We start from the raw sequence: 26,981 nt of genomic DNA, 5'->3' as shown, positions 1-26,981 counted from the left end.
ACGACATTCATGCCTTCCTTCCCTCACCCTCATTTCATCAGGAACCACCCTGCTTCTAACATGTACTTGGAAGAAGGTCCGAATTGGGGATCTTCCCTCTCCAAGCTTTCCTACACACACACCCATCATTCCATTTTCCTTCTTTTCCTACTGCAGCTATTCCCCAGGACATAAATTGGGTCGAGTACCAATACTGTTAACAACTTGTAACTACTGCAATTCTGTCTCAGCCAGCTCCTCTTTCTCCAAGCAGTAACTTCAAGTGCAATCTTATTTGTCATTGTAGGTTTTGGCTAAGTGTGGAATAAATCAGCACAATTCCAAGCCCTTCCCACGTGACTGTAAGACATTATTAAGTCCGGATGGCAGTAGTTTCGGTAGCCTGAGTCTTGGCCCACCATCTTGAATGGCCCCACCATCTACCAGTTAGGTCACCTAGCCCCTTGCTACTTCACATGTAGTCCCAGCACACCAAGAGGAGCTGGAAACTTGTTAAAAATGCAGTGTCCAAAGCTCCCCTTCAGATGTGGGTCTACATCTTAATATCTACATGTGATTCACATCTACACTGAAGTTTGAGGGACACTGGCCCCATCTGAGCCTGTCACCTTGCTTACAATAGGATTCTGTCACCGCTCATCAATCCAGGTCTGCAGTGAACAAACCACTTAGCACAGTGCATGGCACACTGAAGCCACCTGCCGTGTCGATCAAATGATTGGGCAGATCCTCTGCCAGCCTCCTCCCTCCCCAACTGGCCTTAAATAAGTGGGGCTAGTATTTATTGTGATACAGAAGCCAGCATGACATTTAAAACAGAAACATCACTTTTATTGACAAGTTAGGGCCACAGCAGACAGCTTCCAGAACAGAAATAGGACAGTCCCAAGACAACGGAGTGTAAAATCGCAGCGGACAGCTTAGTACTCTTCACCCTCACCCTCTCCCTCCGCACTGTCCGCTCCAACCTCCTCATAATCCTTCTCCAGGGCAGCCATGTCCTCACGGGCCTCAGAAAACTCTCCTTCCTCCATGCCCTCCCCCACATACCAGTGAACAAAGGCACGCTTGGCATACATCAGGTCGAACTTGTGGTCCAGGCGAGCCCAGGCCTCAGCGATGGCTGTGGTGTTGCTCAGCATGCACACGGCCCGCTGCACCTTGGCCAGGTCTCCACCGGGCACCACAGTGGGAGGCTGGTAATTAATGCCCACTTTGAAGCCAGTGGGGCACCAGTCCACAAACTGGATGCTGCGCTTGGTCTTGATGGTGGCAATGGCAGCATTGACATCTTTGGGAACCACGTCGCCACGGTACAACAGGCAGCAGGCCATGTATTTACCGTGCCGAGGGTCACATTTCACCATCTGGTTGGCCGGCTCAAAGCATGCGTTGGTGATCTCTGCTACAGAAAGCTGTTCGTGGTAGGCTTTCTCAGCAGAGATGACGGGGGCATAGGTGGCCAGAGGGAAGTGGATGCGGGGATAGGGCACCAGGTTGGTCTGGAATTCTGTCAGATCGACATTCAGGGCTCCATCAAATCGGAGGGAGGCAGTGATGGAGGACACAATCTGGCTAATAAGGCGGTTAAGGTTAGTGTAGGTTGGGCGTTCAATATCGAGGTTTCTACGACAGATGTCATAGATGGCCTCATTGTCTACCATGAAGGCACAATCAGAGTGCTCCAGGGTGGTGTGGGTAGTGAGGATGGAGTTGTAGGGCTCAACTACAGCTGTGGAAACCTGGGGGGCTGGGTAAATGGAGAACTCCAGCTTGGACTTCTTGCCATAATCGACAGAGAGACGTTCCATCAGCAGGGAGGTGAACCCGGAACCAGTTCCCCCTCCAAAGCTGTGGAAAACCAAGAAGCCCTGAAGACCGGTGCACTGGTCAGCCTGCAAAAGAAAAGTTTTAATTTTAGCCTGGGTGAAAACTGCAATGACGTCTTTGAATCCATAATTACACTGATCGAGATTTTAAAAATTTTTTTAAGTCTGTATTTATTTAAGTAATTTCTACACTCAATGTGGGGCTCAAACTCACGACCCTGAGATCAAGAGTCGCACGCTCTTCTGACTGAGCCAGCCAGGCGCCCCTGATCGAGATTTTTTTTTTTTAATCTTCTGAACAATATTTGCTAAGAGAGCAACTGTAACGAGCTTCTAAGTACTAAAATTCAGAGAAACTTTTCACAATTCCTGGGCGGGGGGGGCGGAATCTGCTAAACGGCTATTTAAAAATGAACTATTTTCATTTCCGCAAACAGAGGAATCATGAGGTCTGGAATGGATGCAAGGCCCAAGTCTGAGTAACTGGAAGGGCAACCTCCGGCGCCCTTGCTGTGACTGCAGGCAAGAGCAACTTCTCACAGTTGGAGAGCTACCAAGGGCAGGCTTGGGACCACCAGCCCCGGACAATAAATGTCTTATAAAGATCTGGCAGCTGCTTTCCGAGCTGGAATATGACAGAACAGCCAAGTTCCAATGCCCTGGTGTTAGCAGTCAGGCTGGGTCCAGATCCGGCTCTACCAGTTCCTTGCTGTGTGGCTTTGACCAAATTGATTTCCCAATCTCAGTTTTCACATTTATGTGGAGAATGGAGAATAGTAACCTACCTCGGGTTGTTGAGAATTGAGTACTTATAATAGTGCTTGACACAGTAAATACTAGTTATCAGAAAGCCTATGGATTCTGCAAAAGGTGACATGCTACTACAGTTCCATGAGACCTATTGTCACTGGGGCTTTCTACCACTTAACTGCGCTAGTCTGGTTAACAAACTGCCATTCTATGAAAGGATGATTTTGACGTTTCAAAGTTTTCTGCTGACAATCCTCACTTCTCAAAAGTGCTGAGATTTGTGGAATTCTCTACCAATCCCTCAGTTTACTTCTCCTGCGGGTCCACACTCTGAATGGAATCAATGTACAGGGCAGACTCATAGTACCAATTAAATCCACTAAGCCTCCTACGGACACAGTAATAACACCAAAGACAAATACAGGTGTTCTGGTAGTTAATCAACTTTATTCCAGAACCCTCGATGGGTTTTACTAGGTTTATTTGTTCCTAAAGGCAGGTCCTGATTTCCAAGTCAGTGCTTGTAGCTGAAGCTTGATTTGTAAACACAGGAACCAGAACCCCAATTTTGCTAGGAAGACTATGATCAACATCTGGAAAAGTCTGAAGCTGTGAATGACGCAGGGCCATTCTTTTCAGACTAGACCAGTTGTGGCTAGGCTTAGAATGGGATTTTCCTGACAAGCTACTCTACCCAAGCTTTTATTCTTGATTTTTGGTTAATTACTTACAAGCTGCCCACATGCCTGAGGAGCAAGGAGTCATCTGATTGCCAGACTCTTAATTAAAGTGACCCAAACAAAACACTTGTCAACTTTACCGATGTGAATACTGTCACCTAAGATTTTTCTGCCACAGTGCCACTCCACATGGCCCTGAGCTCTAGTGGAAAAGAAAGTCTGCTTTCTTTGATTAGATTTCAATACTTTCCAATTTTTAATGACTGACACTAGCTTCTGTAATAAGGGAGCTCCCTTGATTCCACTTTCAATGTTATTGAGGTTTCCAGTGCCCGCCATTTCTCGTTAGTGTTATACTGGCTTCTTGTGCTCTAAACTTTCTGTATTAAGGCACCAAACGTAATGAAATCTTTTTTAAGGAGTTTGATCAATCAGTACATGTCACAATCTGCGACCTACTCACTCAATGTGACTAAGATGACCTAAAAAGGGGCATCTGAGCTTGAAGCAGGGAAGCTAATTAATATGAACAAGGATGTTTAATGGTCTTAAATATCAATAAAAATGTTAAAAGGCTTCCTGCTTCTCACCTTGACTTTAGCTAAGTTGCCATAACTGCCTTGAGCAATTGCCCAAGTCTGCCTTACCAGACACAAAAATGGGCAATGGAGCACTTAACCCTGACCCAATAGCTGTTGCATAACCCAGGACCATCCAGTTTAAAATCCGGTTACTTAGTGAGCACGCAACAGCTCATTTCAGTGTGCAGAGAAGGATTCTTACAGTTTGGTCTCAAAGCTGTAAGAGAAAACTCTCAGCTTTTGTTTACCAGCTTCCGAATGCGGTCCAAGACAAGGTCAATGATCTCCTTGCCGATGGTGTAGTGCCCTCGGGCGTAGTTGTTGGCAGCGTCCTCCTTGCCGGTGATGAGCTGCTCAGGGTGGAAGAGCTGCCGGTAGGTGCCGGTGCGAACTTCATCTGCAAAAGGCAAACAGAGCAGCCACCCCTCACTCACCCCCTGCACAAGCCCGCTCAACCCCAGGGTGTCCACGGAGCCTCAAGACGGACCTCCTGTCCCAGACACCCCCGCCCCCCGGCCGCCACTGTCTGGCCCCGGGAGCTCACTGGGGTCACCGAGGCCAACTCACCAATGACCGTGGGTTCCAGGTCTACAAACACGGCCCTGGGCACATGCTTGCCAGCGCCTGTCTCACTGAAGAAGGTGTTGAAGGAGTCATCTCCTCCCCCGATGGTCTTGTCACTTGGCATCTGGCCATTGGGCTGGATGCCGTGTTCCAGGCAATAGAGCTCCCAGCAGGCATTGCCGATCTGGACACCAGCCTGGCCCACGTGGATGGAGATGCACTCACGCTGTGGGAAGAAGAAAGGAAAATGTTAGGACACATCAGATGGGACATTTAGGAATGATTCACACCGAAATGACTAATTAACCTTCAGGATAGATAATCACCTTTCTGGAAGTCACTCCTGCCCAAGGTTTATTTCACAAGCCTTTGCTGACTAATTCGGAGAAAATGCTTTGCAAAACCAAAGATATGTTAATGAACTACTAGGCAAGACCAGAGATCAGACCCTTGCTTTGTAGTCACATTAGATATTCAAGGTCAGGTTCCTACCATTTTAGAAAGATAAAAGCTGTTCTACAGCAATACATTTCCTCCAGCTCCTGGGAAACAGGCCTGCTGATTCCTTAAAGGCATGTAAAATTCCCCTTTGCAGCTCTGATTCATTCTGTGTGACTGTGTAACTGTTGAACTCATTCTGGTCCGTCTTTAATCCTATTCTTTACAAGACAAGAGCTTCTCCCTCAACCAGCTTAAACCAGCAAACTACAGCCATATGACTCATGGAGAAAATGCCAGATAAGCAGCAGTTAGCTGTATTTTAAAAACTGTGGTCAGAGGCAGCTTTTTAACCCTGTGGAAGAACTTAATCGTAAGGAAGAACATTTTTCCTTCACTATCAACACATCTTGAGTAGGGAGAGTTGGCGATACATGGAAATAGAAGCCAGAAGTGTCAACAAGACTTGACTAATAGCTTAAGAAATTAGTTGTTTCCTACCAAAACATATACACACATATATCTCTGGCACTGTGGGGAAAAGTCTATGGTATCAAGAATTTAATGATATTGGGAAAATGTTTTCCTTTATTTGATGAACAAGATCATTTGTAAGTTTCCAAACTCATTCCTGCCTAGTAAAATAAGGCCATGAACATGGAATCTATGCCTCCAGATTTAAGAGGAAAACAAAAAATGGGGGTTTATTGTATTTCACTATAAGTCAGATTAGCTACTTTGCAGACTGGTAGAGGACTTTCAAAATATTGGCACCAAATATCTACCTCCCTTTACATTTTCCCCAAATAAGAGGGTTTCAAGTTTTTAAAAGCTGCTAACAGGAAACTAGTTAGAGAAAACTCAACACCACTAAGATCTCAAAGGGCCTAGTTTCATAACCTGAGATAATAAAAACCCCAATCACCCAACCTTTGACTTATGGCCCCCTCCTTCCCACCTACACTCCTCATAAAACACCCATGGTCTCCTGACCACATCACCAGGCTCATTACTACCTGTGTCTACCCGCCCAGCTCTAGGGCTGTGGGAGAAAGGGGAGTTGGTTGTTCTAATGAACCTATGACTATTTACCATTGCATCATGTTTACCTTTTAACTGGACTTCGGAAATTCTACAGCCCAGGAAAGCTGGAGAGAGATAGGTCCATGACAGCTCCAGGCCCGAGGAGATCAGGTATTTGAGAAAAGCCTTTCATTCTAATGAAGTGTTTCTTCTATTGACTTTTAAGCCCAAAACAACTTTCACTGTGCAATAGTCTTAATTGCTTTCTCATTTAGACCATGGCCACTGCTTTCCCTCCACTCTCCCCTGGCCACTCTGGAGATGAAGTGAGACACAGGTGATGGACTCAGTCTAGCTTTCACTGGACAAGCAGCCACTGTCTCTTGTAAAACACTATTAATCTACCCAGTGTTTGCCTAAATCCGTCTGCGGCTGGTGCTCTCCCGCCCTTCTTTAAAAAGCCCCATTATTTTCTGAATCACACTTTTACCAGTATCTTCCCACCTCCCTTGCTGAAAAGCGCTCAATTGGTTACAGCCAGACTTAGCTTTCACAAGTGTGGTAGTCTCTGAAAAGGGTGGCTGGTCTGTTCACGGTATCCCTTTTTCTTTAAAGATACCATTTTGAAACATTTGATACACAAATACTTGCTTAAAAACATGATTTATAGACCTTCTCTAAGAAACACATTGTAGTACTTGTTTACTCAGCGGTTTTATAAGAAAATATCTTTTTATGGACAAGTTTTTTTAAAAACCTGGCCTAAGTACAAAGCTTCAGCTATAAACATCCCATTACATTAACATTAGAACTGCCAAATTAGACAAGGTGACGGTTAATAATTCCTTTAAAAGGAGCAGCCTGCCTACATCCTTCAGGTGGACTGATGCAATTGGAAGCTCTCCCCAGGGACGAGCCACAGGTGACTCAGCAGGGAGTCACCCGGCCCGGGAGAGGGGGCGCCAGGGAGTGGACGCACCTTCGGGGCCGGAGTGCGTAAGGCACCGGGAAGGTGAGTTCATTTAGGGAAATGGAGGGGAGGGATTTTTAGTTTTCACAAGTCCTTGAGGGCCAATGTGAAGGCTCCCTGGTCTGCTTTCGGCTGTGGCGGGCCGTCTCACTAGGATCTGGAGGGCTTTCCACTTCCACCAAAGGCAGCGTCCTGGCCGCGTTTCTGAGCCTGAAGAGAAGTCTGCCGATGAACTCGGCTTTCCCAGCCTGGCCATCAGAAGCCAGTTTACTTGGAGGCGTCCGGGATACGGCCCACGTGCGCCCGCGTTCCACCGCCCCTTCGGGCTGTTCTCACCCCCACGCCACGTCCCGGGGACCCCCCCCCCACTCACCATGACTGCGACTTATAGGGTTCCTCGGAGCGGGAAGAGGCGAGGGGACGACGACAAGGTTCTCCCGCTGACAGACTACCAAGGAGTCCGGGGGAGAAGAAGCAAGACCGCCCCCGAGGGACCCTATATACCCCTTCCCCGGCCACGTGGCCAGGGGGCGGGCCCCTGACCCCGCCCCGGCCGCTGCGGCCCCGCCTCCGAGCCCGCGGCCGCGGGCGGGACGCCGGGTCGCACCCGCCCGTGGAGAGAGGATGGCCGCGCGGTGCTGATTGGTGGGTTCAAAAAGTTCAAACGAAACTCTACGGAAGGAGCCCGATCTAGGAAGGGAGGAGACATCCCCGGGCCAGGGAAGGGAGGGTGGGGCGGGGAGAGGATGGAGACGCGTGGGGAAGAAAGAGGAAAGCGAAGCATCTGCCGGGTTCCTGGTGGGTTCCGGGGGTGGGGGTGGGGCGTCAGGTGGGCAAAGCCGCAGGAAGATAGGGGCAGGTGTAGGGAGCGCAGCCCCTCCCGCAGCGCGCCCCGCCCCGGGGTCTCCGGACCCTCGAGCGGCGGCCAGCGACACAGCCAGTCCCCGCCGCACACCTCCAGGTGGGGCCGGGCCTGCCAGCTGCCCGCCCGTCTGCGAGGCCATCCCCTTCCGCCTTGCAAAGCCCTGGCGGCGGCTCCTCTTGCGGCTGGGGGATTCCGGAGCGAGAAGGCCTTGCTCCGGGTTCCAGCTCTTAATTACCACCGGCTGGCCTGAAGCCCGTATTCTCTTCTTTACTCGTTTTCCTACCTTCTGAAAAATGAACCTTGTGTCTCTAACAACAGTCTCCTTCCAGTTGGTGCAAAAGCAGTTTTATCGGTTCGTTACAATAGCTTCCACTTTTGATTGCTTACTATTCCGAGTAGTTGGTTTTTCACACTGTATCAATCACATTTCATCCTTAGGACAAACTCTGTGAGTTATCCCCATTTTACAGTTGAGGAAACGAGGGCTCAGCAGAATTAAACTAGTTTAAGGTCACACAGCTGGAGTAATGGAGCTGCCCATAAGCCCTCATTATCTTGTACAGCCTCGGGGTCAATATACCGCGCTGACCGACTCTGCAAAGGTTTCTCAGAAACAGCCTTTATTTCAGTTTTCTTTCTTTGCAATCTCATCGTGTTACTTAGCTCTTCACCCTCTGGGCGCTAGAGTTTATGGAAATATTCAGAGAACAAAAGTGACTTACACAGAATAGAAGTTATAGGGCTTTTTCCTGAAGTAGAAAAAGGCAAAATGAAAGGAAAAATGGGTTTTGGGTACAGAATAGGCAGAACTCAAAATACACCCCAACTCATACACACAAAGTGAATGCTGTGGAAATATGCACAGAGACTCCTTTTCAAATGACAGGACCACAGTTCCGCCATCAAATGTTTATTGATCACCTATTGTGTGGTAGGATATTCTGAAAGTTGGAATAACTAGCTTCGTAGTCTGTTCCTAAATATTTTAGTCTTAATTAGTAAAGCATTTCAACTTTTTAATTCATTCCACCAATATATTTAGCACAGTTTGATTTCTTGGGAATATGCATGTGAACAAAAATTGACAGATCTCTGCCTCATAGAGCCCATGTTCTAGGAGGGATAAGAAAGAGAAACATGAAGACAGTAAATAAGTAAATCGTAAAATTCATTAGAAGGTGATGAGTGCATAGGATGGCTAGAGGAAAATACTGAGCAAAGTGGAATGAGAGTGCTAAGAGGGTGGAGTGGGGGGAGGGATCGCAATACCAACAAGATGGTGGGGTTAGCCTTAATGATACCTGAGATTTGAACAGAGACTTGAAGGTCATGAGAGGTTAGCCGAGTGGCTAAAAGTAAGCAGCTGGAACACAGGACCCCTCTACCTCCCCCCGCCCCCCCCCCCCAGACAAGCAAGAGTGAGCCCTTAGTGTTCCTGAAAGGAAGAGCAGGGAGGCCAGCTTGGTTGGAAAAGATGAATAGTAGAGGAGGAGGCTGGAGAAGAAACAGGAGCCACATCTTATGGCTTCTTGTAAGCCACTGCAAGTCCTGTGACTTCTACTCTGACATGGGGAGCTAATGTAGGGTTGAAAACATAGAAGCAACATGACCTAACTGCCTTTTCTTAAAAGATCACTTTGGTTCTTTGGTTGTTGTGTTGAGAATAGATTATAATAAGGCACAGGTAGAAGGAGGAAGACATCTTAAGATGATAACTCATTGCCATAATCCTTTTGAGAGACGATGAAGACTCTGACCAGAGTGGTAGCAGAGGAATTAGTGAAAAGTGGTTAGAGTTGACTACCTTCTATCGATAGGGCCAAACGCTCACATGTGATGGAAAGAGAAGCCAAGGATTACTCTAGTTTTTAGCCCGAATTAGTGAGAGATGGATTTGCCATCAACAGAGGCAAAAGGCTGAGAATGGGGCAGGCCTGGAGGGTGTTGGTATCAAGGGTTGTTTTGGTGCTGTTAAGTCGAGATGTTGATGTCCATGTGGAGGTAGAGATGCCCAAGACACAGCTGGATATGAGAGTCTGGATCTCCAAGAAGAGAGATCTGGGTAGAGCTAGACATCTAAATGCCATCCTCAAGTCATGACATTGGGTGAGATGTGACTGGAGTTAAGTGTAGAAACACAAGAGAAGAGGACCAAGTACTAAGCTCTGGGAAAAGAGGAAGAGCCAGTGAAGGACACTGAAAAGGAGCAGCCAGTAAGTTAGGAAACCCAAGAGTGTGAGGTCCTGGAAACAAGGAAAAAGGGAGGACTAGCAGGGTCAAATGCCACTGATAGGTCAAGAAAGCAGAGAACTCAAAAATGACCATTAGATTTAGCCACATGGAGGTCATTAGTAACCCTAATGAGAATAGTTCAGTGTGGCAATTTAAAAATAATAGGCATTTGGGGATGCCTGGGTGGCTCAGTCAGTTAAGTGTCTGCCTTTGGCTCAGGTCATAATCCCAGGGTCCTGGGATCTAGCCATGCTTCTACCTCTGTCTGCCGCTCTCACTGCTTGTGCTCTCTTTCTCTGTCTCTGACAAATAAATAAATAAAATCTTTTAAAAAATTAAAAATAATAGGCATTTTATTTTTAGATTATGTTTCTCATATAATTCATTAACAAAATACCTTTATTTTTCTTCTCATTCTCTATCATATTCAACTAGATAGCCCCTGAGGAACTTCAGTATGTTTAAGGGCTTTGCAGTCCTGATTACCTTGATTTAGATTCTGGTTTTTGTTTTCTAGCTGCGGGTCCTTAAGCAAATTTTGTAATCTCTCTAAATCTCCTCCCTTATAAAATGGGGATAATATATAACTTATAGGTGGGATACACTGTTGTGAGGACTTAAATGAGATTAAAAAAATACATAGATATACACACAGCAAAGCATTAAAATCTGTAGTGTTACTGTTGAAGGTGATGGTGGCAGAGAACAAAATTAGAGATGAAGATGCATTTTGCATTTTAAAATCATTTTAAGGGGTGCCTGAGTGGCTCAGTTAGTTGGGCGCCTGCCTTCAGCTTGGGTCATGATCCCAGGGTCCTGGGATCAAGCCCAACTTTGGGCTCCTTGCTCAGCAGAGAGTCTGCTTCTCCCTTTCCCTCTGTCCCTGCTCATGCTCTCACGCTCGCTCTCTCAAATAAATAAAATCTAAAAAATAAACTTCTGTTTAAAAAAATAAATAAAATAATTTTAAGCATTGGGAGCTGTATTTAAGTTTGTTGCCCCCTTCTGGATTGTTTTGGAGGGGAAAAAAAAAATCTCTTTCCTGAGTGGACAGTTAAAAATGTAACCTTTATGGAAACAGGTCTTTATGGGTCTAAAAAATTACTGAGTGAGACGAGGCAGAAGCCAGTTTTACTTTCTAGTTGAAATTTTCTAGGATTCACCACAAACATGTGGAGTTATTAACAGAGAGCCGCTGCTCAGCCATTTTTGGCGACAGAACTTTGGAGGGGCATTTCTCCTTGTTGGGCCCCAGATTCGCATGTGCATTTGAGGGGATTGGACAGTTTCATCTCTAAGGCCTCTTTCAGCCCTGACATTCTGAGATACTGTGACTTGAGCCCTCTGCTGTACATATGAGCATACCATAATATGTACATATGTACATACCATAATAATGGTATGGATACACTGGGCTTTATAGCAATTTACAAGAAGATATTTTCTACTGCAATAGTGCCTTGAAGTTTTCAAAGATAAGTTGTTAACAAAGGTATTTATTATAGAACCGTGGGAAATAAGGTCCTGAGATTAAAATAACTTACCCTAAACCATAAGAGGTAGAACTCAGAATAAATGCCTAAAATGACAGTTGCCTCTTTTATTTCTAGGCCCTCCGTTAGCCTGTTACTGGCACTAGTTCACAAGGAAAGGAAGCCCTAGAAAAGTCACTTATTGAATTTATTGTTTTAAGACAAGTTTACTACTACTAATATAGCAAGAAAAAGGAGAATTTGTCCTACTTTTAAGACCTCCAAAGGACAGCTGGGACTCCTTGCAGTTAAGTTCAATCACCTTCTCTACAAGCATGTTTTTTTTTTTAAGATTTTATTTATTTATTTGAGAGAGAGAGAGCATGCAGGAGCAGGGGGAGAAGGAGACTCCCCACTGAGCAAGGACTGGACGTGGGACTGGATCCCAGGACCCTGGGATCAATGACCTGAGCTGAAGGCAGATGCTTAACCGACTGAGCCACCCAGGAGCCCCTACAAGCATATTTTAAATCTCTGTATTCTGAGGCGGTTTGTTTTTTTTCTTTTTTTCACCCCCTTGTAAATACAGAAGAGCAGATTTATCTTCTAGGTAATACGTTGTTTTCTTTTATGGGGAAAATAATTCTTAGATTTTTTAGCTTTCACTTTTCTTTATCCTGAAAATATCTGCAACATTTATAACTTTCTTACACATTCTTTCAACGTCCCCTGTGGCCAGAGCAGTGTTTTGGACTTCTTCCCCTTCATGGGGGCTCTTTACACCTGTTCCATTCCGGGAGACTACCAGAGAACACTGGCTTTCATTTCGGAAATTTCACATTTTATTTCCACAGACATGTCATTTGGCTTGCTCTAATCTGCTTTATATTCCGTGAACATACAGCACCTCAGACTTGTTTCCTCCCAGTGACTAACTGAAACAACTGACTTCCCCAATATTTCCACTCTGTGGACAGTCAAGCCTTCTTACCTCGAGCTCTTTCTCATCTTTCCCATAACAAGGAACCATTCCCTCTGTTCCCTGCCCTGCCCCCACCCCTTTAGGACAGACAGGTTAAGTTCTCTTGCAGAAGATTAAAAGGAGCTACTGTACTCAAATTCTTCAATTATTTACATTATTATTCTAGTAAGTGGACCATAACCTGGAGTCTGGAAACCTTCCCTATTTATAGCAATGTTTATTTAATAATTTTATTTATTCATGTACCTAAAGAGCACCCAGGCAGCCCAAAGTGAAAGGCCCCTGAGAGTTTTCTTTCCTTGTGATTATAAGTTCTTGCCAGCCGCTGAGAGAGTAAGGGATTTACTCGGAGACTATGAATCTCAGGATAATCTTTCCCTTTTCCTTCTTCTGGTATCTCTCTACCTGCCCCCTCCCCCTCCTCCCAGGACACAGAGCCAACCATTTTTAGGTGCACGAATTATTTGTTTTTTCCTACATAATTGGTACAGTAGTACTGCATCCCAGGGAATATCAGTGATTCGATTATACACAGTTGGGAAACTTAAAGGTGAATCAGTCTCATGTTTTTTAGGTAGTTAGTTTAACTTGGCTGAAAGCATTCGGCCTTTCAAGTCAGTGGGCTTCTCCCTAATTTGAACCCCTTATGCTTTTGTACTAGTCCCCCTACTCTTTGGTCTGCCAGAGCCAATCGTTAGAGTTTCAGGATTTTTGTGAACCAGTTGGACATCATGTGGGGAGCTTGAAATCAGCAGTGGTGGCTATATTTACACCATGGAAATAAATCACTGAACACCACAAATTAGGCTCTCACCCCACTCCCGGCTGGTTGTTAAATAGGTACACACACCAATTGGACTGCCCCTATTTCCACACTAGTCCAAATCAGGCCATTTCTCTTAGCTCTTTTACTCCAGGCATAACAAGGTCTACCTCTCCTCCTACCCCCAGCCCCCAATCTCAGAGCTTGGTTCATTCTCTGGCTTCAGGCTGAATCCTCTCCCCACAGCCAACCAAAGCCCAAAAGCCCAGCCTGGCTTCTCCTCCCAATTTGGCCTTTCCGGACTATGAAAGGGTTACCTCCAGCCCTCCGATCCCAATCAACTCATTCTTTCCCAATCCTTTTAGTTCTTGGGTTATAAAAGTCCCCAACTCCTTTACTGCCCTCCCCAGCATCTCCACCAACTAGTACCAGGGTTACCATCTGCGCTTTCATCTTCAGACCAAGGAGTTTACATGCTTTAACTTTTTATTCTTCACAACAATCCTATGAGGTAGGGACGCTTGTTACTCCATTTTACAGAAGAGGAAACTGAGGCTCATGGGATTAAATAACTTATCTAAAGTCACACACTGGCCCACGCTGTCTTCAGTCTGGCATTCCTCTCTGGGATCCTCACCCCTTTCCTCAGGAGGTCAGTTTTAGGACTCTCATTTCTGAACCACTGTTTTCTCTCCAAAAACATTAATATAGAACCACTTTTATATCTACAACTTCAATTACATGTTTATTTCCCCAAATCATCCAAACCTGGAATGATCCCCAAACCTTTCAATTACAAGACACAGTGAAGCCTGGTACAGAGTTCTAAAATTACGTGGGCCTGTACTCACCGGCCTTTACTTGTATAGCACTTGGCTATTTTGACCCTCTAGTCCATGTACTTTCTCCTCACCCTCCAGCATACTTTGTTCCAATAGAGTCAGGAATATAAGCTATTTAGAAACCCCAAAAGGTCTTTGCTTCTTTCTGATAATCAAGAGTTCCTCATTTTAGATTACATACTTCTTTGTTTTGGTAAGTTGTGGTCCCTGCTGACCTTGTAAATGGATTATGTGGAACAGCCTGTAACTACAAAAATCAACTTGCTTACCCTGTTCCTTCAGCAGCTCGGTTTATTTGTACCAAACCCAAGGGACAGAGCCCGCTTCATGTTATTGTGGGAAAAGAAAAAGAGAAGGAAAGAATTCTTTGCACTCAAAACAAAGAAATTTTACATTAAGAATGCTCTTCCCCTCTACTATGCCTGAAATGACTGAGAGTAAACCAAAGTTGTTCCAAGGGAAAAAAAGAAACCTGGAATGTAGGTCACCTAACAAGCTATGAAACCTGTTGCCTCGATGCTGGTTTGCTTAGTTGCACTAGGGGTTTGGGGGGTGGTTCAAGGCCTCTGGTCAGGGCCCAGACAGCCTGCAATGGACTGAATGTTTGTGTGCCCCCAAAGTCATACGCCGAAATCCCAACCTCCACTGTGATGGAAAGAGGAGGTGGGGCTTTTGGAGGTAATTAGGTCATGAGGTGGAGTCCTTGTGAATGGGGTTAGTGACCTTACAAAAGGACCCCTGAGAGCTCTCTTGTTATATGAGGACACAACAACAAAATGGTAGTCTGCAACCCAGAAAACAGTCCTCCCCAGAACTCAGCCATGCTGGCATGTAGAACTCAGACTTCCAGCCACCACAACTGTGAAATAAATTTCTGTTGTTTGTTAGCCATTCAGTTTATGGTATTTTGCCAGCCTAACCCCAAGCACATGGTTAAGGAAGCCAAAAGAAGACAAAGTCCAGGTGTCAAAGAAAGTAATGGTTACTTACTTAGTAAGTAAGTATTAGTCGTTCTGACCTCCAGAGACAAGGACAGAATAAAACACACAAGGAAAGACATGGGGCGGGGGATGGTTAGGGAAAGTAAAGATTAAAATAACAAAATACTGAAGTAAGGACTTTACTGACTCCTCAGTAACAACGGTGTAAACTCTCAGAGCCATTACGACTACTAGGAACTGGGAATTCTGGTTTCTAGTGTGATTAAACAGCACGGCCTTTAGCAGGGTCCCTAGCTGTATTGTGACTGAGTTTCCCCATCTGCAGTGTGAGGATAATACCTGCTCTCGAACCAGCCTTCTAAACAGATCACTGGATTGGGATTTGGGAGATCTGGATGTTAGTTATAGCATAACTGACTGAGTGAGTAGCCTCTAAAGATTCCTTATATAATGCAGTCATTTTATTTTATTTTATTTTATTTTATTTTATTTTATTTTATTTTATATATTTTTTAAAGATTTTATTTATTTATTTGACAGAGAGAGAGACAGCGAGAGAGGGAATATAAGCAGCGGGAGTGGGAGAAGCAGGCTTCCTGCTGAACAGGGAACCTGATGCGGGGCTTGATCCCAGGACCGTGGGATCATGACCTGAGCTGAAGGCAGACGCTTAATGACTGAGCCACCCAGGCGCCCCTGCAGTCATTTTACATAGTACTCTGAAAACATAAAGATCATCTAGAAAAGCGAAATTACACGATTCTTTCTTTTCTTCAATATATATCTATTTGGTCTCTAGTATGTATTAGGTATTGCACTAGAAGCTGAGGACAAGACAAAGCCCCTCATAGAGTTCATATTGCCTGTGGGGAAGGGACACAATGTTGGCAGAAAAATAAAGCCAAGTGAGAAGGTTAGAGAGTAATGAGGAGCGCTCTTCTACCTGACGTGGCAAAGGTCTCTCTGATTTGGAGGAAGAACTGAACCACATAGGTGTCTGGAAGAAGAGCAGTCTAGGCCAAGGGAATGGCTAAAGCAGTGTGAGTAAGGGAAAAAAAGCAATAGAAGATAGTCAGAGACAGAGTGGGGCCCAGATTATGTAGGTCCTTAGAGGCCATGTAAGGAATTTGGCTTTTTCTCTGAGTGAGACTGGAAGTTCTTGGAGGATTCTAAGCAAGTCACGCACGGCATGATTAGACCTTTGTTTTAACAGGGTCCCTCTGGCCTCTACGCTCAGGATAGACTGTAGGGAGGCAAAAATGGAAGAAGGCAACCAGTTAAGTGGCCCCAATAATAATCTGGGCAGGAGCCCAGGGTGGTAGCAGAGGAGATGGTGAGAAGTGGCCAGATTCTGAATAGGAGAGGAGGTTTTGATGGATTAGATGTGGGTTGTGAGAAAAAAAAGAATCAATAATGACTCCAAGCCTTTGGAACTGAACAACTGGGAAAATGGAGTGGATGTCAAGATGAAGAATGCTTTGGGAGGAGCGGGTTCAAGGGTGATGAGGAGAAGGGAGACCAGGGCTTGCTTTGGACATGTTGAGTGTGAAATACCTGTTAGGCATCCAAGTGGGGAACAGAAGTAGGGAGTGAATCAATACGCATAAGGATCCCATGGTGGGAAGGGACCAAAACTTCCAACCTAGAGTCTCAAAGAAAACTTTTTTTAAGATTTTATTATTTTTTTAATAAATCTTTTTTTTTAAAGATTTTATTTATTTATTTGACAGAGAGAGACACAGCAAGAGAGGGAACACAAGCAGGGGGAGTGAGGGAGGGAGAAGCAGGCTTCCCCCGGAGCAGGGAGCCCGATGTGGGCTCGATCCCAGGACCCTGGGATCATGACCTGAGCCAAAGGTAGACGCTTAACGACTGAGCCACCCAGGCGCTCCTTAAGATTTTATTTTTAAAAAATCTCTACATCCAACATGGGGCTCAAACTCACAGCCCCAAAATCAATAACTGCATGATCCACCAACAGGGAGCCAGCCAGGCACCCCTGGATCTTCAAATCTCTATATTAGGGAATCCAGTCTGGGTAGACAAGAAATACCTGACAACAGCCCAGTGGCAGAAAAGGACACTGAGACCCAAAACAAAATCACCTTGAAGAAAGCAGTCTAGGCTAGTGGTGTAGTTTAAAACAAGGCCCCGGGATGCCTGAGTGGCTCAGTCAGTTAAGCGTCTGCCTTCGGCTCAGGTCATGATCCTAGCGACCTGGGATTGAGTCCCGCGTGGGGCTCCCTGCTCAGCTGGGAGCCTGCTTCTCCCTCTCCCTCTGCTGCTCCCCCTCCTTGTGCTCTGTCTCTGACAAATAAATAAATACATTCTTTAAAAATAAATAAATAGGGCGCCCGAGTGGCTCAGTTGGTTAAGCGACTGCCTTCAGCTCAGGTCATGATCCTGGAGTCCCGGGATCGAGTCCTGCATCGGGCTCCCTGCTCAGCAGGGGTCTGCTTCTCCCTCTGACGCTCTTCCCTCGTGCTCTCTATCTCTCATTCTCTCTCTCTCAAATAAATAAATAAAATCTTTAAAAATAAATAAATAAAACAAAACAAGGCCCCAAGTATTGATGTGGGACCACAGATTGTGCTCCTGCATAAACTGGAACTGGAGACTGGAAGCCCCTTAGAGCCTAGCCATCCAAGCGTGCGTGCGTGTGTGTGTGTGTGTGTGTGTGTGTGTGTGTGAGAGAGAGAGAGAGAGAGAGAGAACCTGGCCTGGGAGAGCTGGTTCCCATTCGATGCCTGGAGGGGGACCACAACCACTCTGCCTCACTCCCCCATGTCCCAGTTTGGAATCTGTAAACCCCCTAAGATTTTGGACAGTTTGCAAGCGATCCTAATAGGAGGACGAGCAAGCTTTGAGAAGCGTTCACAGTGTAGAAATTGGTGTGTAGTTGGATCAGGAGGAGTGAGGGACAACAAGGCTTTGAGTTTTCTATCTCTGGAGCCTGGGCTGGTCATCGTGATAGGAAATACCAGAGTGGGGGGTTACTTATGTTTATTTTTTTGACATAAGGCTGAAGTAAGATTGTTTTTGGCTTTCCTGTAGAGAGTTCTGGATACCTTCAGAACCCGTAAATTGCGAGGGCTAGTTAAGTAAGTATTAAGTGGTGAGTATGGGGATGTGGAGCTCCAGAGGAGCTTGAGGGTACCATTGTTGTAGGGCTTGTCGTGGCAAACACTAGTAAAATTTCTATGTGATCAACCTTGTAATCCATGTAAATTATATACGTTAACCCATATAAGAAGCTTATTGTGTTTTCCACCTTTACGAGACACAGGAAATTCAGATACTCTCTCAGCTTCCTCAAAGACTTCGACTTCTCACATCCTTCTCTGCCGTATGATTTCTTTTACCCATCTCTTTTACTCATTTCCCAAGGCAACCAGCCACTCCCAACCTCTTCTATGTCCTTTAAACTCCTAATCTACTCTTACCTGTTCACTCATAGCAGATAACCTAGATTCCTAATTTAGTGATAGGATTAAGGGATCTCACCTGAGCTCCAACAGCTTTGATCCCATCCTCAACAAAATGTCTCTGCTTCTTTATTGTTCCTGATATTATCCGTTCTCTTATCTCATTAGGGTCCCCTCCAATTTTATTAACACTAATCCCATGCACTTGTGCCCTAGTTTTTATTCCTGCGCACAGCCCCTTGGATCTTGATAAATAACCCCTTTTTCTTGACCCTTCACTCTTTGTCTACACAAATTAGGACAAATTAGGACTAAACCACACAGTGTCATTTCCTGCTTGAGTTACTACCCTAGATCTCGTCCCTTTTAGTCACACTTGTGCTTTTCTTTCCATCTTCCCATACACTCCTTAGCTCCAATAAGCATCCCCACCCCTACTGCCCCCTCATCACGATTTCAATTTTAACAATCCCAGGACCCAATCACCACCTCCACTTTTCCAGCAAGAGGAAGCCAATTCCAACAAAGCCTCTTTAGTGGGACTGACAAGCCATTGACCCTTCCACCTTTTCCCTGTCCTTTACCCCCTTGTGTCCTCCCATCCCTCCTTTCATGGTCCATCACTATAATCATACTCTTGCTTACACCTGCAACTCCCTTGCTCCATTTTCTTTGTTGTGCTCACTTAGCAAAACCTCAAACCTGATTAAATCTAACCCTGCCTACCCTGTGCCTGCAGGCATGGCTGTGGCATGCTGACAGAGCCATTTATAATTCATGACTAGGAACCTCCAGTGGGCCTTACGTTGCTCACAGGTCATAGTGTATTTCCCTTAGTCTCTTCACCTTCCCACTCTCCAAAAAGTCTTTTGATATCTTCTTCACAACACTCAACCCCCCCAAATTTCCTCCCCATTCCCACTCTCAGTTCATAACTTTGCATCCTGAGAAAATAAATGCAATCAGAAGAGACTGTCCACAAACCCTCACCAACTGTTAAAATATAACTTTCAAAAAGTTAAAATTATGACTCATACAAATATAGAATAAACATATGGCTATGATTTATTAACTAAGAAACCAAAAAAAAAAAGAAAGAAAGGAAGGAAGATAAAGCTGTTGCAAAGAACATTTGAGGAATAGGAGTTGATATATTTCATCAGGAAACGTGTTTATAAATATTCGAATAAGACTGCTAGGTTAGATACAAAAGTGGTTAATGCCCTACAAGGCAAAAAACAAAACAAACAACAACAACTAAAAAAACCCCAAACCCCAGGACCTATGAGGTTCTCTATTCCCCAGGTCAGAAGTAATTTACATTTCTGTCACACAAGAACTGTTTGCACCGTTCTAAGTTTTCTGTAGAAACAGAATTGCAAAATATCCTCATCAATGGTAAATAGAAAGTGAAGCAAAGGTACCTGCCCCACTAAAATAAGGTAATCCCCAGAAGGCCTGCTCGAGCTCACACGAGTACAGCTAAAAAAGATACCCAGTAATCCTGTTTGCCTATTTCCAAATTTGGGATGACTTTTCTTAACAAGCTACCTGTTCGTGACTTAACCCATGTATTCTTGCCTGTCTTCTAGCTACTAACCTGTCCATGTTCTCATTCAAGGCCAGTCTTTCCACTTGGATATTACGTCCCATCTTTGCTTATCCAAGGATAGTTGTCTAGTGATTCTCTTTTCTGTCTCCTGCATCAATTTCCCCCCTCTATTCATTGTTTTCTTTTAGTATAAAGACATATTCTTCCATCTCCGAAACGACCTTTGATTTCACTTCTGCCTATGGCTACCATCCCATTTTTCTCCTCATCTTGAAAGCAAAGAACTGGGTGCCTGGGTGGCTCAGTTGGTTAAGCATCTGCCTTCGGCTCAGGTCATGATCCTGGAGTCCCAGGATTGAGTCCTGCGTCGGGCTCCCTGCTGAGCAGGGAGTCTGCTTCTCCCTCTGACCCTCCCCCTCTCATGCTCTATCTATCTCATTCTCTCTCTCAAATAAATAAATAAAATCTTAAAAAAAAAAAAAGAAAGAAAGCAAAGAACTATCTACAATCACTACCTCTAGTTTCTCTCCCCTCATTCCTTGAACCCACTGGAATCAGCCTTTAACCCTCACCCCTTCTCCAACACTGCTCTTGCTGAGGTCGTCCATGACCTCCACATCCTCAAATCCAAGGGTCAGTTCTCAAGTTTTCATCTTATTGAACCTATCAGCATCATTTGACACTGCTGATCACTGTGAAGCACTTCACTTTCCTTACTAGGTTTCCAGGACTCTTCTGGGTTTTTCTTCCTGGTTGCCCTTTCTGTCTCCACTGTTGTTTCCTATTGGTTCTCCTAAATTCTTAATGTCAGGGGCTCAAGGTCTCATTCCTATCCACCAGCTCCTTTGTTGATCTCATCCAGCTCTTGGTTTATATACTCTCCATACGCTGATACATACATATGTCTCCAACTTGGAAAGCTTTCCAGAATTCCAGACCTTTATATCCAACTATGGCTGCCTTCAGCTCAGGTCATGATCTCAGGGTCCTTGGATCCAGTCCCACATCAGGCTCCTTGCTCAGTGGGGAGCCTGCTTCTCCCTCTGCCTGCTTCTCCCCCTGCTTGTGCTCTCTCTCTCTCTGAGAAATAAATAAATAAAATCTTAAAAAAAAAAAACCCACTTCTCTACCTAAAGGTTTCTCATGGCTTCCCATCTATGGTAGCTATCTCTGTGATGGATGCCATCATTTCCTTCATCAACTGCCAGCCCATCATGGACATACAGCCCAGTCAAGTTTGCTCTCTACCCAATGTAACCACTGATCTGTTTTCCATCTCTATAAATTTTCCTTTTCTGGACATTTCATATCAATAGAATCATATATGTAGTCTTTTGCATCTGGCTTCTTTCCCTTAGCATGTATTTGAGGTTAATCCATGTTGCAGATGTATCAGTATTACATTCTTCCTTATTGCTGAACAATATTCCACTATATGATTATAACATATTTTGTTTAGTCATGTATCAGCTGATGGACACAGGATGTTAACTGTGGATCTTTTTGTTTGTTTGTTTTAAAGATTTTATTTATTTATTTGATAGAGAGAGACACAGTGAGAGAGGGAACACACAGCAGGGGGAGTGGGAGAGGGAGAAGCAGGCCTCCCACAGAGCAGGGAGCCCAATGCGGAGCTCAATCCCAGGACCCTGGGATCATGACCTGAGCAGAAGGCAGACGCTTAACAACTGAGCCACCCAGGCGCCCCTAACTGTGGGTTTTTGGTAGATGGCCTTTATCAGGTTGAGGAAGTTCCCTTCTATTCTTAGTTTGTGAGAGTTTTTAATCATGAATGGGTTGGATTTTGTCAAATATTTTTTCTTCATGTATTAAGATGATCATGTGGGTTTTGTCCTTTATCCTATTAATATGATGTATTACATTAATTGATTTTAGGATTTTCCACCAACAGTGAGTTCCTGGGATAAGTCCTATTTGGCAATGGTACATAATCCTTCTCATATGTTGCTGGATTCAGTTTGCTAATATTTTGTTGAGGATTTTTACATCAATATTCATAAAGTATACTGAAGTGTAGTTTTCTTTTCTTACAGTCTTTGGCTTTGGTATCAGGATAATACTAGCCTTATAAAATGAACTAGGAAGTATTCCTTACTCTGTTTTTTGAAATTGTCAAGTATTGGTATTATTTATTTTTTTAACACTTAGTAGGATTCACAAGTGAAACCATCTGGGACTGGGCTCTTCCTTGTGGAAAAATTTTGGAATATTAAATCATTTTTTTACTTGATATAAGTCTTACTCAGATTTTCTCTTTCTTTTGAATTGGTACTGGTAATTTTTGTCTTCCTAGGAATTTTTCCATTTCCTTTAAATTGTCTTTTTGCTACATAGTTGTTCATAATATACCCTTACAATATTTTAATTCTTAAAGGGTAGACACTGATGTTTTTTGTTCCAGATATTGGTAATTTGTGTCTCCTCTCTCCCTTTTTCCTTGGTAAATCTACCTAAAAGTTTGTAGCTCTTTTCAAAGAACCAACATTTGGCTCATTGATTTTCTGTATTGTTTTTCCTGTTTTTTATTTTATTGATTTCTGCTCTAACCTTTATTTCCCCTTTTCTGCTTGCCTTGGGTTTAGCTGCTCCTCTTATATTTTACTTTCTTTCTTTTGTTCTTAATTTTTTACTTTCTTAAGGTAGAAGCTTAGGTTATGGATTTGAAACTTTCTTCTTTTCTGACGTAGGTCTTCCTCAAAGCATTTCTTAGCTGCATTCCATAAATTTTGGTATGTTGTGTTTTCACTTTTACTCAGTTGAAAATATTTTTAAGTTTCCCTGGTGGTATCTTCTTCAACCCACGGACTATTTAGAAATCTGCTTAATTTCCAAATATTTTGGGATTTCCCATATATTTTTTTTTATTTCATTTATTTATTTGACAGAAAGAGAGACAGCGAGAGCAGGAACACAAGCAGGGGGAGTGTAGGAGGGAGAAGCAGGCCTCCCGTCAAGCAGGGAGTCCAATGTGGGGCTCTATCCCAGAACCCTGGGATCATGACCTGAGTCGAAGGCAGATGCTTAACTGACTGAGCCACCCAGGCGCTCTCTCTGTTGTTGACTTCTAATTTAATTCTGCTGTAGTCAGAGAACATAGTTTGCATGATGTGAATTTTTAAAATTTGAATCACTTTAAATTTATTGAACACTTATTTTATGTCCTAACATATGATCTATTCTGGAGAATGTTCCATGTGTGCTTCAAAAGGATGTCTATTCTCTGCAGTTGTTAATCAGAGTTCCATAGATGACAGTTAGGCCAAGTTCGTTGATAGTGCTGTTCAAGTCTCCTAGATCCTGATTTTCTATGTAGTTGTTCCATCCATAATTGAGAGTGGGGTATTGAAGTCTCCTGTTTTTCTTTCATGTATTTTGCAGATCTGTTATGTACATATGTATAATTATTATATCTTCTTGATGAATTGATCTCTTAATCATTATTAAACATCCCTCTTTGTCTCTAGTAGCATTTTTTTTTTTGACTTAAGTCTATTTTGTCTGATTTTATTATAGTCATTCTGGTTCACCTTTAGTTACTATATCCTAGTAAAATCTTTTTTCATCCTTTTACTTTTAATCTTTTTTTTTTTAAAGATTTTATTTATTTGACAGAGAGAAAGACACAGCAAGAGAGGGAACACAAGCAGGGGGAGTGGGAGAGGGAGAAGCAGGCTTACCGAGGAGCAGGGAGCCCGATGTGGGGCTCAATCCCAGGACCCTGGGACCATGACCTGAGCGAAAGGCAGACGCTTGGGTGCCTGGATGGCTCAGTTGTTAAGTGTCTGCCTTCGGCTCAGGTCATGATCCCAGGGTTCTGGGATCAAGCCCCACATCGAGCCCCATATCGGGCTCCCTGCTCCTCGGTAAGCCTGCTTCTCCTCTCCTACTCCCCCTGCTTGTGTTCCCTCTCTCACGTTCTCTCTGTTGCATAAATAAAATAAAATCTTTAAAAAAAAAAAGGCAGATGCTTAATGACTGAGCCACCCAGGCGCCCCCCTTTAACTTTTAATCTATTGATGTCTTAGAATCTAAGGTGTCTCTTGTAGACATCTTATGTTTGGATTTTACTTTTTTATCCAGTCTGCCAATTTCTGCTTTTGACTGAGAGGTTTAGACCTTTCACAATTAATTACATTATTGATGTGACTTGACTTATATTTACTCTTTTGGTATATGTCTCTTTTCCTCCTTGACTGCCACTTTTTGTGTTAAATAAATATTTTTAGTGTGCCACTTAATTCTTATGTAGATTTTTAAAATTTTTTTTAGTTATTTTCTTATGGTTACTATAGGGATTATAATATACATCTTAATATTATCTATTTCAGATTTTTTAAAAGATTTTATTTATTTATTTGAGAGAGAGAATGAGATAGAGAGAGAGAGCATGAGAGCAGGGAGGGTCAGAGGGAGAAGCAGACTCCCTGCTGAGCAAGGAGCCCGATGCGGGACTCGATCCCGGGACTCCAGGATCATGACCTGAGCCGAAGGCAGTCGCTTAACCAACTGAGCCACCCAGGCGCCCTTATCTGTTTCAGATTAATACTAACTTAATTTCAGTAAAATATAGAAATGTTCCCAATATAACTCTCTCTCTTCCCCTCCTTTGTGCTATTATTATATATCTCACATATATCTTTATAACAATATTATATTTATATTATATATTGTTCATTGTCATATATATCACATGCATATGTCATAACCCATCAATATAGTGTTATAATTATTGCCTTATACAATTTCATATCCTTTAAAGAAATTTGGGGAAGAAATAAGAAAATATATAGAGAGAGTCTCTATACTAACCCACAAATTTACCATTTCCAGTGCTTTTTATTTCCTTCTGTGGATTTGAGTTACCATCTGGTGTCCTTTCCTATCAGCCTGAAGGACCCCCTGTAGCATTTCTTGTAGGGCAGCTCTACTAGAGACAGACAGACTCCCTCAGATGTCTTTATCTGGGAGTTTTTGTCGGATATAGAATTCTTGGATGATAGTTTTTTTCTTCACACTTTGAATATGCAATTCCACTGCCTTCCAGCCTCCATTGTTTCAAGTGAGAAATTAGCCATATATATTTTTGGCATATAGATATATCTATAAATAGATGATAGATAGATAGATTAGATAGATAGATAGATAGATAGATAGATAGATAGATAGATAGATGACAGATAGATGGATGCTCCATTATACATGATGGTGGTTTTTTCTTGATGCTTTTAAAGATTTTCTTTTTGTTGTTGGCTTTCAACAGTTTGTATCTTGTATTTAGGTGTGGATCTCTTTGTAGTTACCCTAATTGGGTTTGTGGAGCTACTTGGATATGTAAATTAATGTTTTTCATCAAATTTGCCAAGTTTGAGGACATTATTTCTTCAAAATTTTCCTGACTCTTTCTCTCTTCTCCCTTTACACATATGTTGTTTTTGTTGTTGTTGTTGTTTTAAAGATTTATTTGGGAGAGAGAGAGAGTGTGTACATGTGAGGGGGAGGGGCAGAGGGAGAGGGAAAGTCTGAGCCACCCAAGTGCCCCGGGAGAGTGAGTCTTAAGCAGACTCCCTGCTGAGGGCTGAGCCCAGGTAGAGCTCAGTCTCATGACCCTGAGATCATGACCGGAGCCAAAACCAAGAGTTGGACATTAACTGACTGCACCACCCAGGCACCCCCCATCACACATATGTTGGTATGTAAGATGTTGTCTCACAAGTCTCTGAGGCTGTGTTCATTTTTCTTCAATTTTTATTCTTTTTATTCTTCAGTGGATAATTTCTGTGAATCTCTCTCTAGTTCACTGATTCTTTTCTTCTGCCATCTTGAATCTGCTTTTGAGACCTTCTAGTAAATTTTTTTATTTCAGTTATTGCTTATTTTCTCTTCTAGAAATTACATTTAAAAAATTCTTAATACTGGGCACCTGAGTGGCTCAGTCGTTAAGCGTCTGCCTTCGGCTCAGGTCATGATCCCAGGGTCCTGGGATCGAGCCCCACATTGGGCTCCCTGCTCAGCGGGAAGCCTGCTTCTCCCTCTCCCACTCCCCCTGCTTGTGTTCCCTCTCTCGCTGTGTCTCTTTCTGTCAAATAAATAAATAAAATCTTTAAAAAAAAATTCTTTCTTTCTTTCTTTCTTTGACACAGAGAGAGAGATAGAGAGAGAGAGAGAGAGCACAAGCCGGGGAGTGGCAGGCAGGCAGAGGGAGAGGGAGAAGCAGGCTCTCCGCTGAGCAAGGAGCCCCATGCAGGACTCGATCCCAATCATGACCTGAGCCGAAGGCAGACGCTTAACGACTGAGCCACCCAGGTGCCCCACTTCTTTTGATTCTTTAAACATGATTTCTTTTAGTTCTTTGAACATACTTATAATGCTTTGATGTCTTTGCCTGCTAAATCCAACTCCTGGGGACACTTAGAAATAATTTCTATTGACTTTTACTTTTCCAGAGAATGAGTCATACTTTCCTATCTCTTTGCATATTTTATTGAAAACTGGAATTTTTAAAATAATATATTGTAGCAACTCTGGATCCCGATTTTCTCTCTCAAGGCTGTCTTTTGTGTCATGCATTTAGTAATTTGCCTAGGTTAAACCTATGAAATACATCTCTCTGAAGCGTGTGGCTGCTCCTATCTCAGCTTTTTTCTTGTTTTTGTTTTTTTTTTTTGTCTGGCTTCATAGGGGTCACCTCTATGTCTCATTAGCCCCATGGTCAGCCGATCATGGGATGGAAATTATGCTCAAACACCTCAAACCAATAAGGCTTCCGTCCTCTGATAATGAATTTGTTGGGGGGGGGCCGTTAGGGGAGCCCATTTGAAGTTCAGGTTTTTACTTTTATTTTCCACTGGGCCCTTTCACAGTTCCTCCATGCATGAATCCTCAAGGTCAGCTAGGAGTATGTGATGATCTTGGACCTTCTGTTCTCAGCTGTAAATGTGTGCAATACCATCCAAGAATGAACTCGCCCCACCACCACTGTAACTTCAGGGTAGTAGACCCATTGGCCTGCTCCTGATCCAAATCAAGTGAGCCCTCTTTGGCTGTGGCAGCA

At 43.7% G+C, this 26,981-nt stretch overlaps 1 protein-coding gene across 2 annotated transcripts in view; it reads right to left on the bottom strand.

The window, feature by feature from the left end:
* Window positions 1–809: 809 nt before the first annotated feature.
* Window positions 810–26,981, bottom strand: part of TUBA1C (tubulin alpha 1c) — a 32,254-nt gene continuing 6,082 nt past the window's right edge. Inside the window, exons 1-4 of one of the 2 annotated variants that reach the window (XM_028125730.2) lie at window positions 7,209–7,302; window positions 4,408–4,630; window positions 4,089–4,237; window positions 810–1,895 (exon numbers count right to left, since the gene is read on the bottom strand). In XM_028125730.2, the coding sequence (XP_027981531.1) occupies window positions 921–1,895; window positions 4,089–4,237; window positions 4,408–4,630; window positions 7,209–7,211 (1,350 nt within the window). In that variant the 5' untranslated portion in view covers window positions 7,212–7,302 and the 3' untranslated portion in view covers window positions 810–920. Of the gene's footprint in view, window positions 1,896–4,088; window positions 4,238–4,407; window positions 4,631–7,208; window positions 7,303–26,981 lie in introns of those variants that run through there. The other variant, XM_088026055.1, reaches the window with a different exon arrangement.

The sequence above is a fragment of the Eumetopias jubatus genome, unplaced genomic scaffold, assembly GCF_037043125.1.
Source record: "Eumetopias jubatus isolate StellerSeaLion01/CBP00866 unplaced genomic scaffold, mEumJub1_p1.0 scaffold_8, whole genome shotgun sequence".
NCBI lineage: Eukaryota > Metazoa > Chordata > Mammalia > Carnivora > Otariidae > Eumetopias > Eumetopias jubatus.
This window is presented reverse-complemented; position numbering and strand designations above follow the sequence as displayed.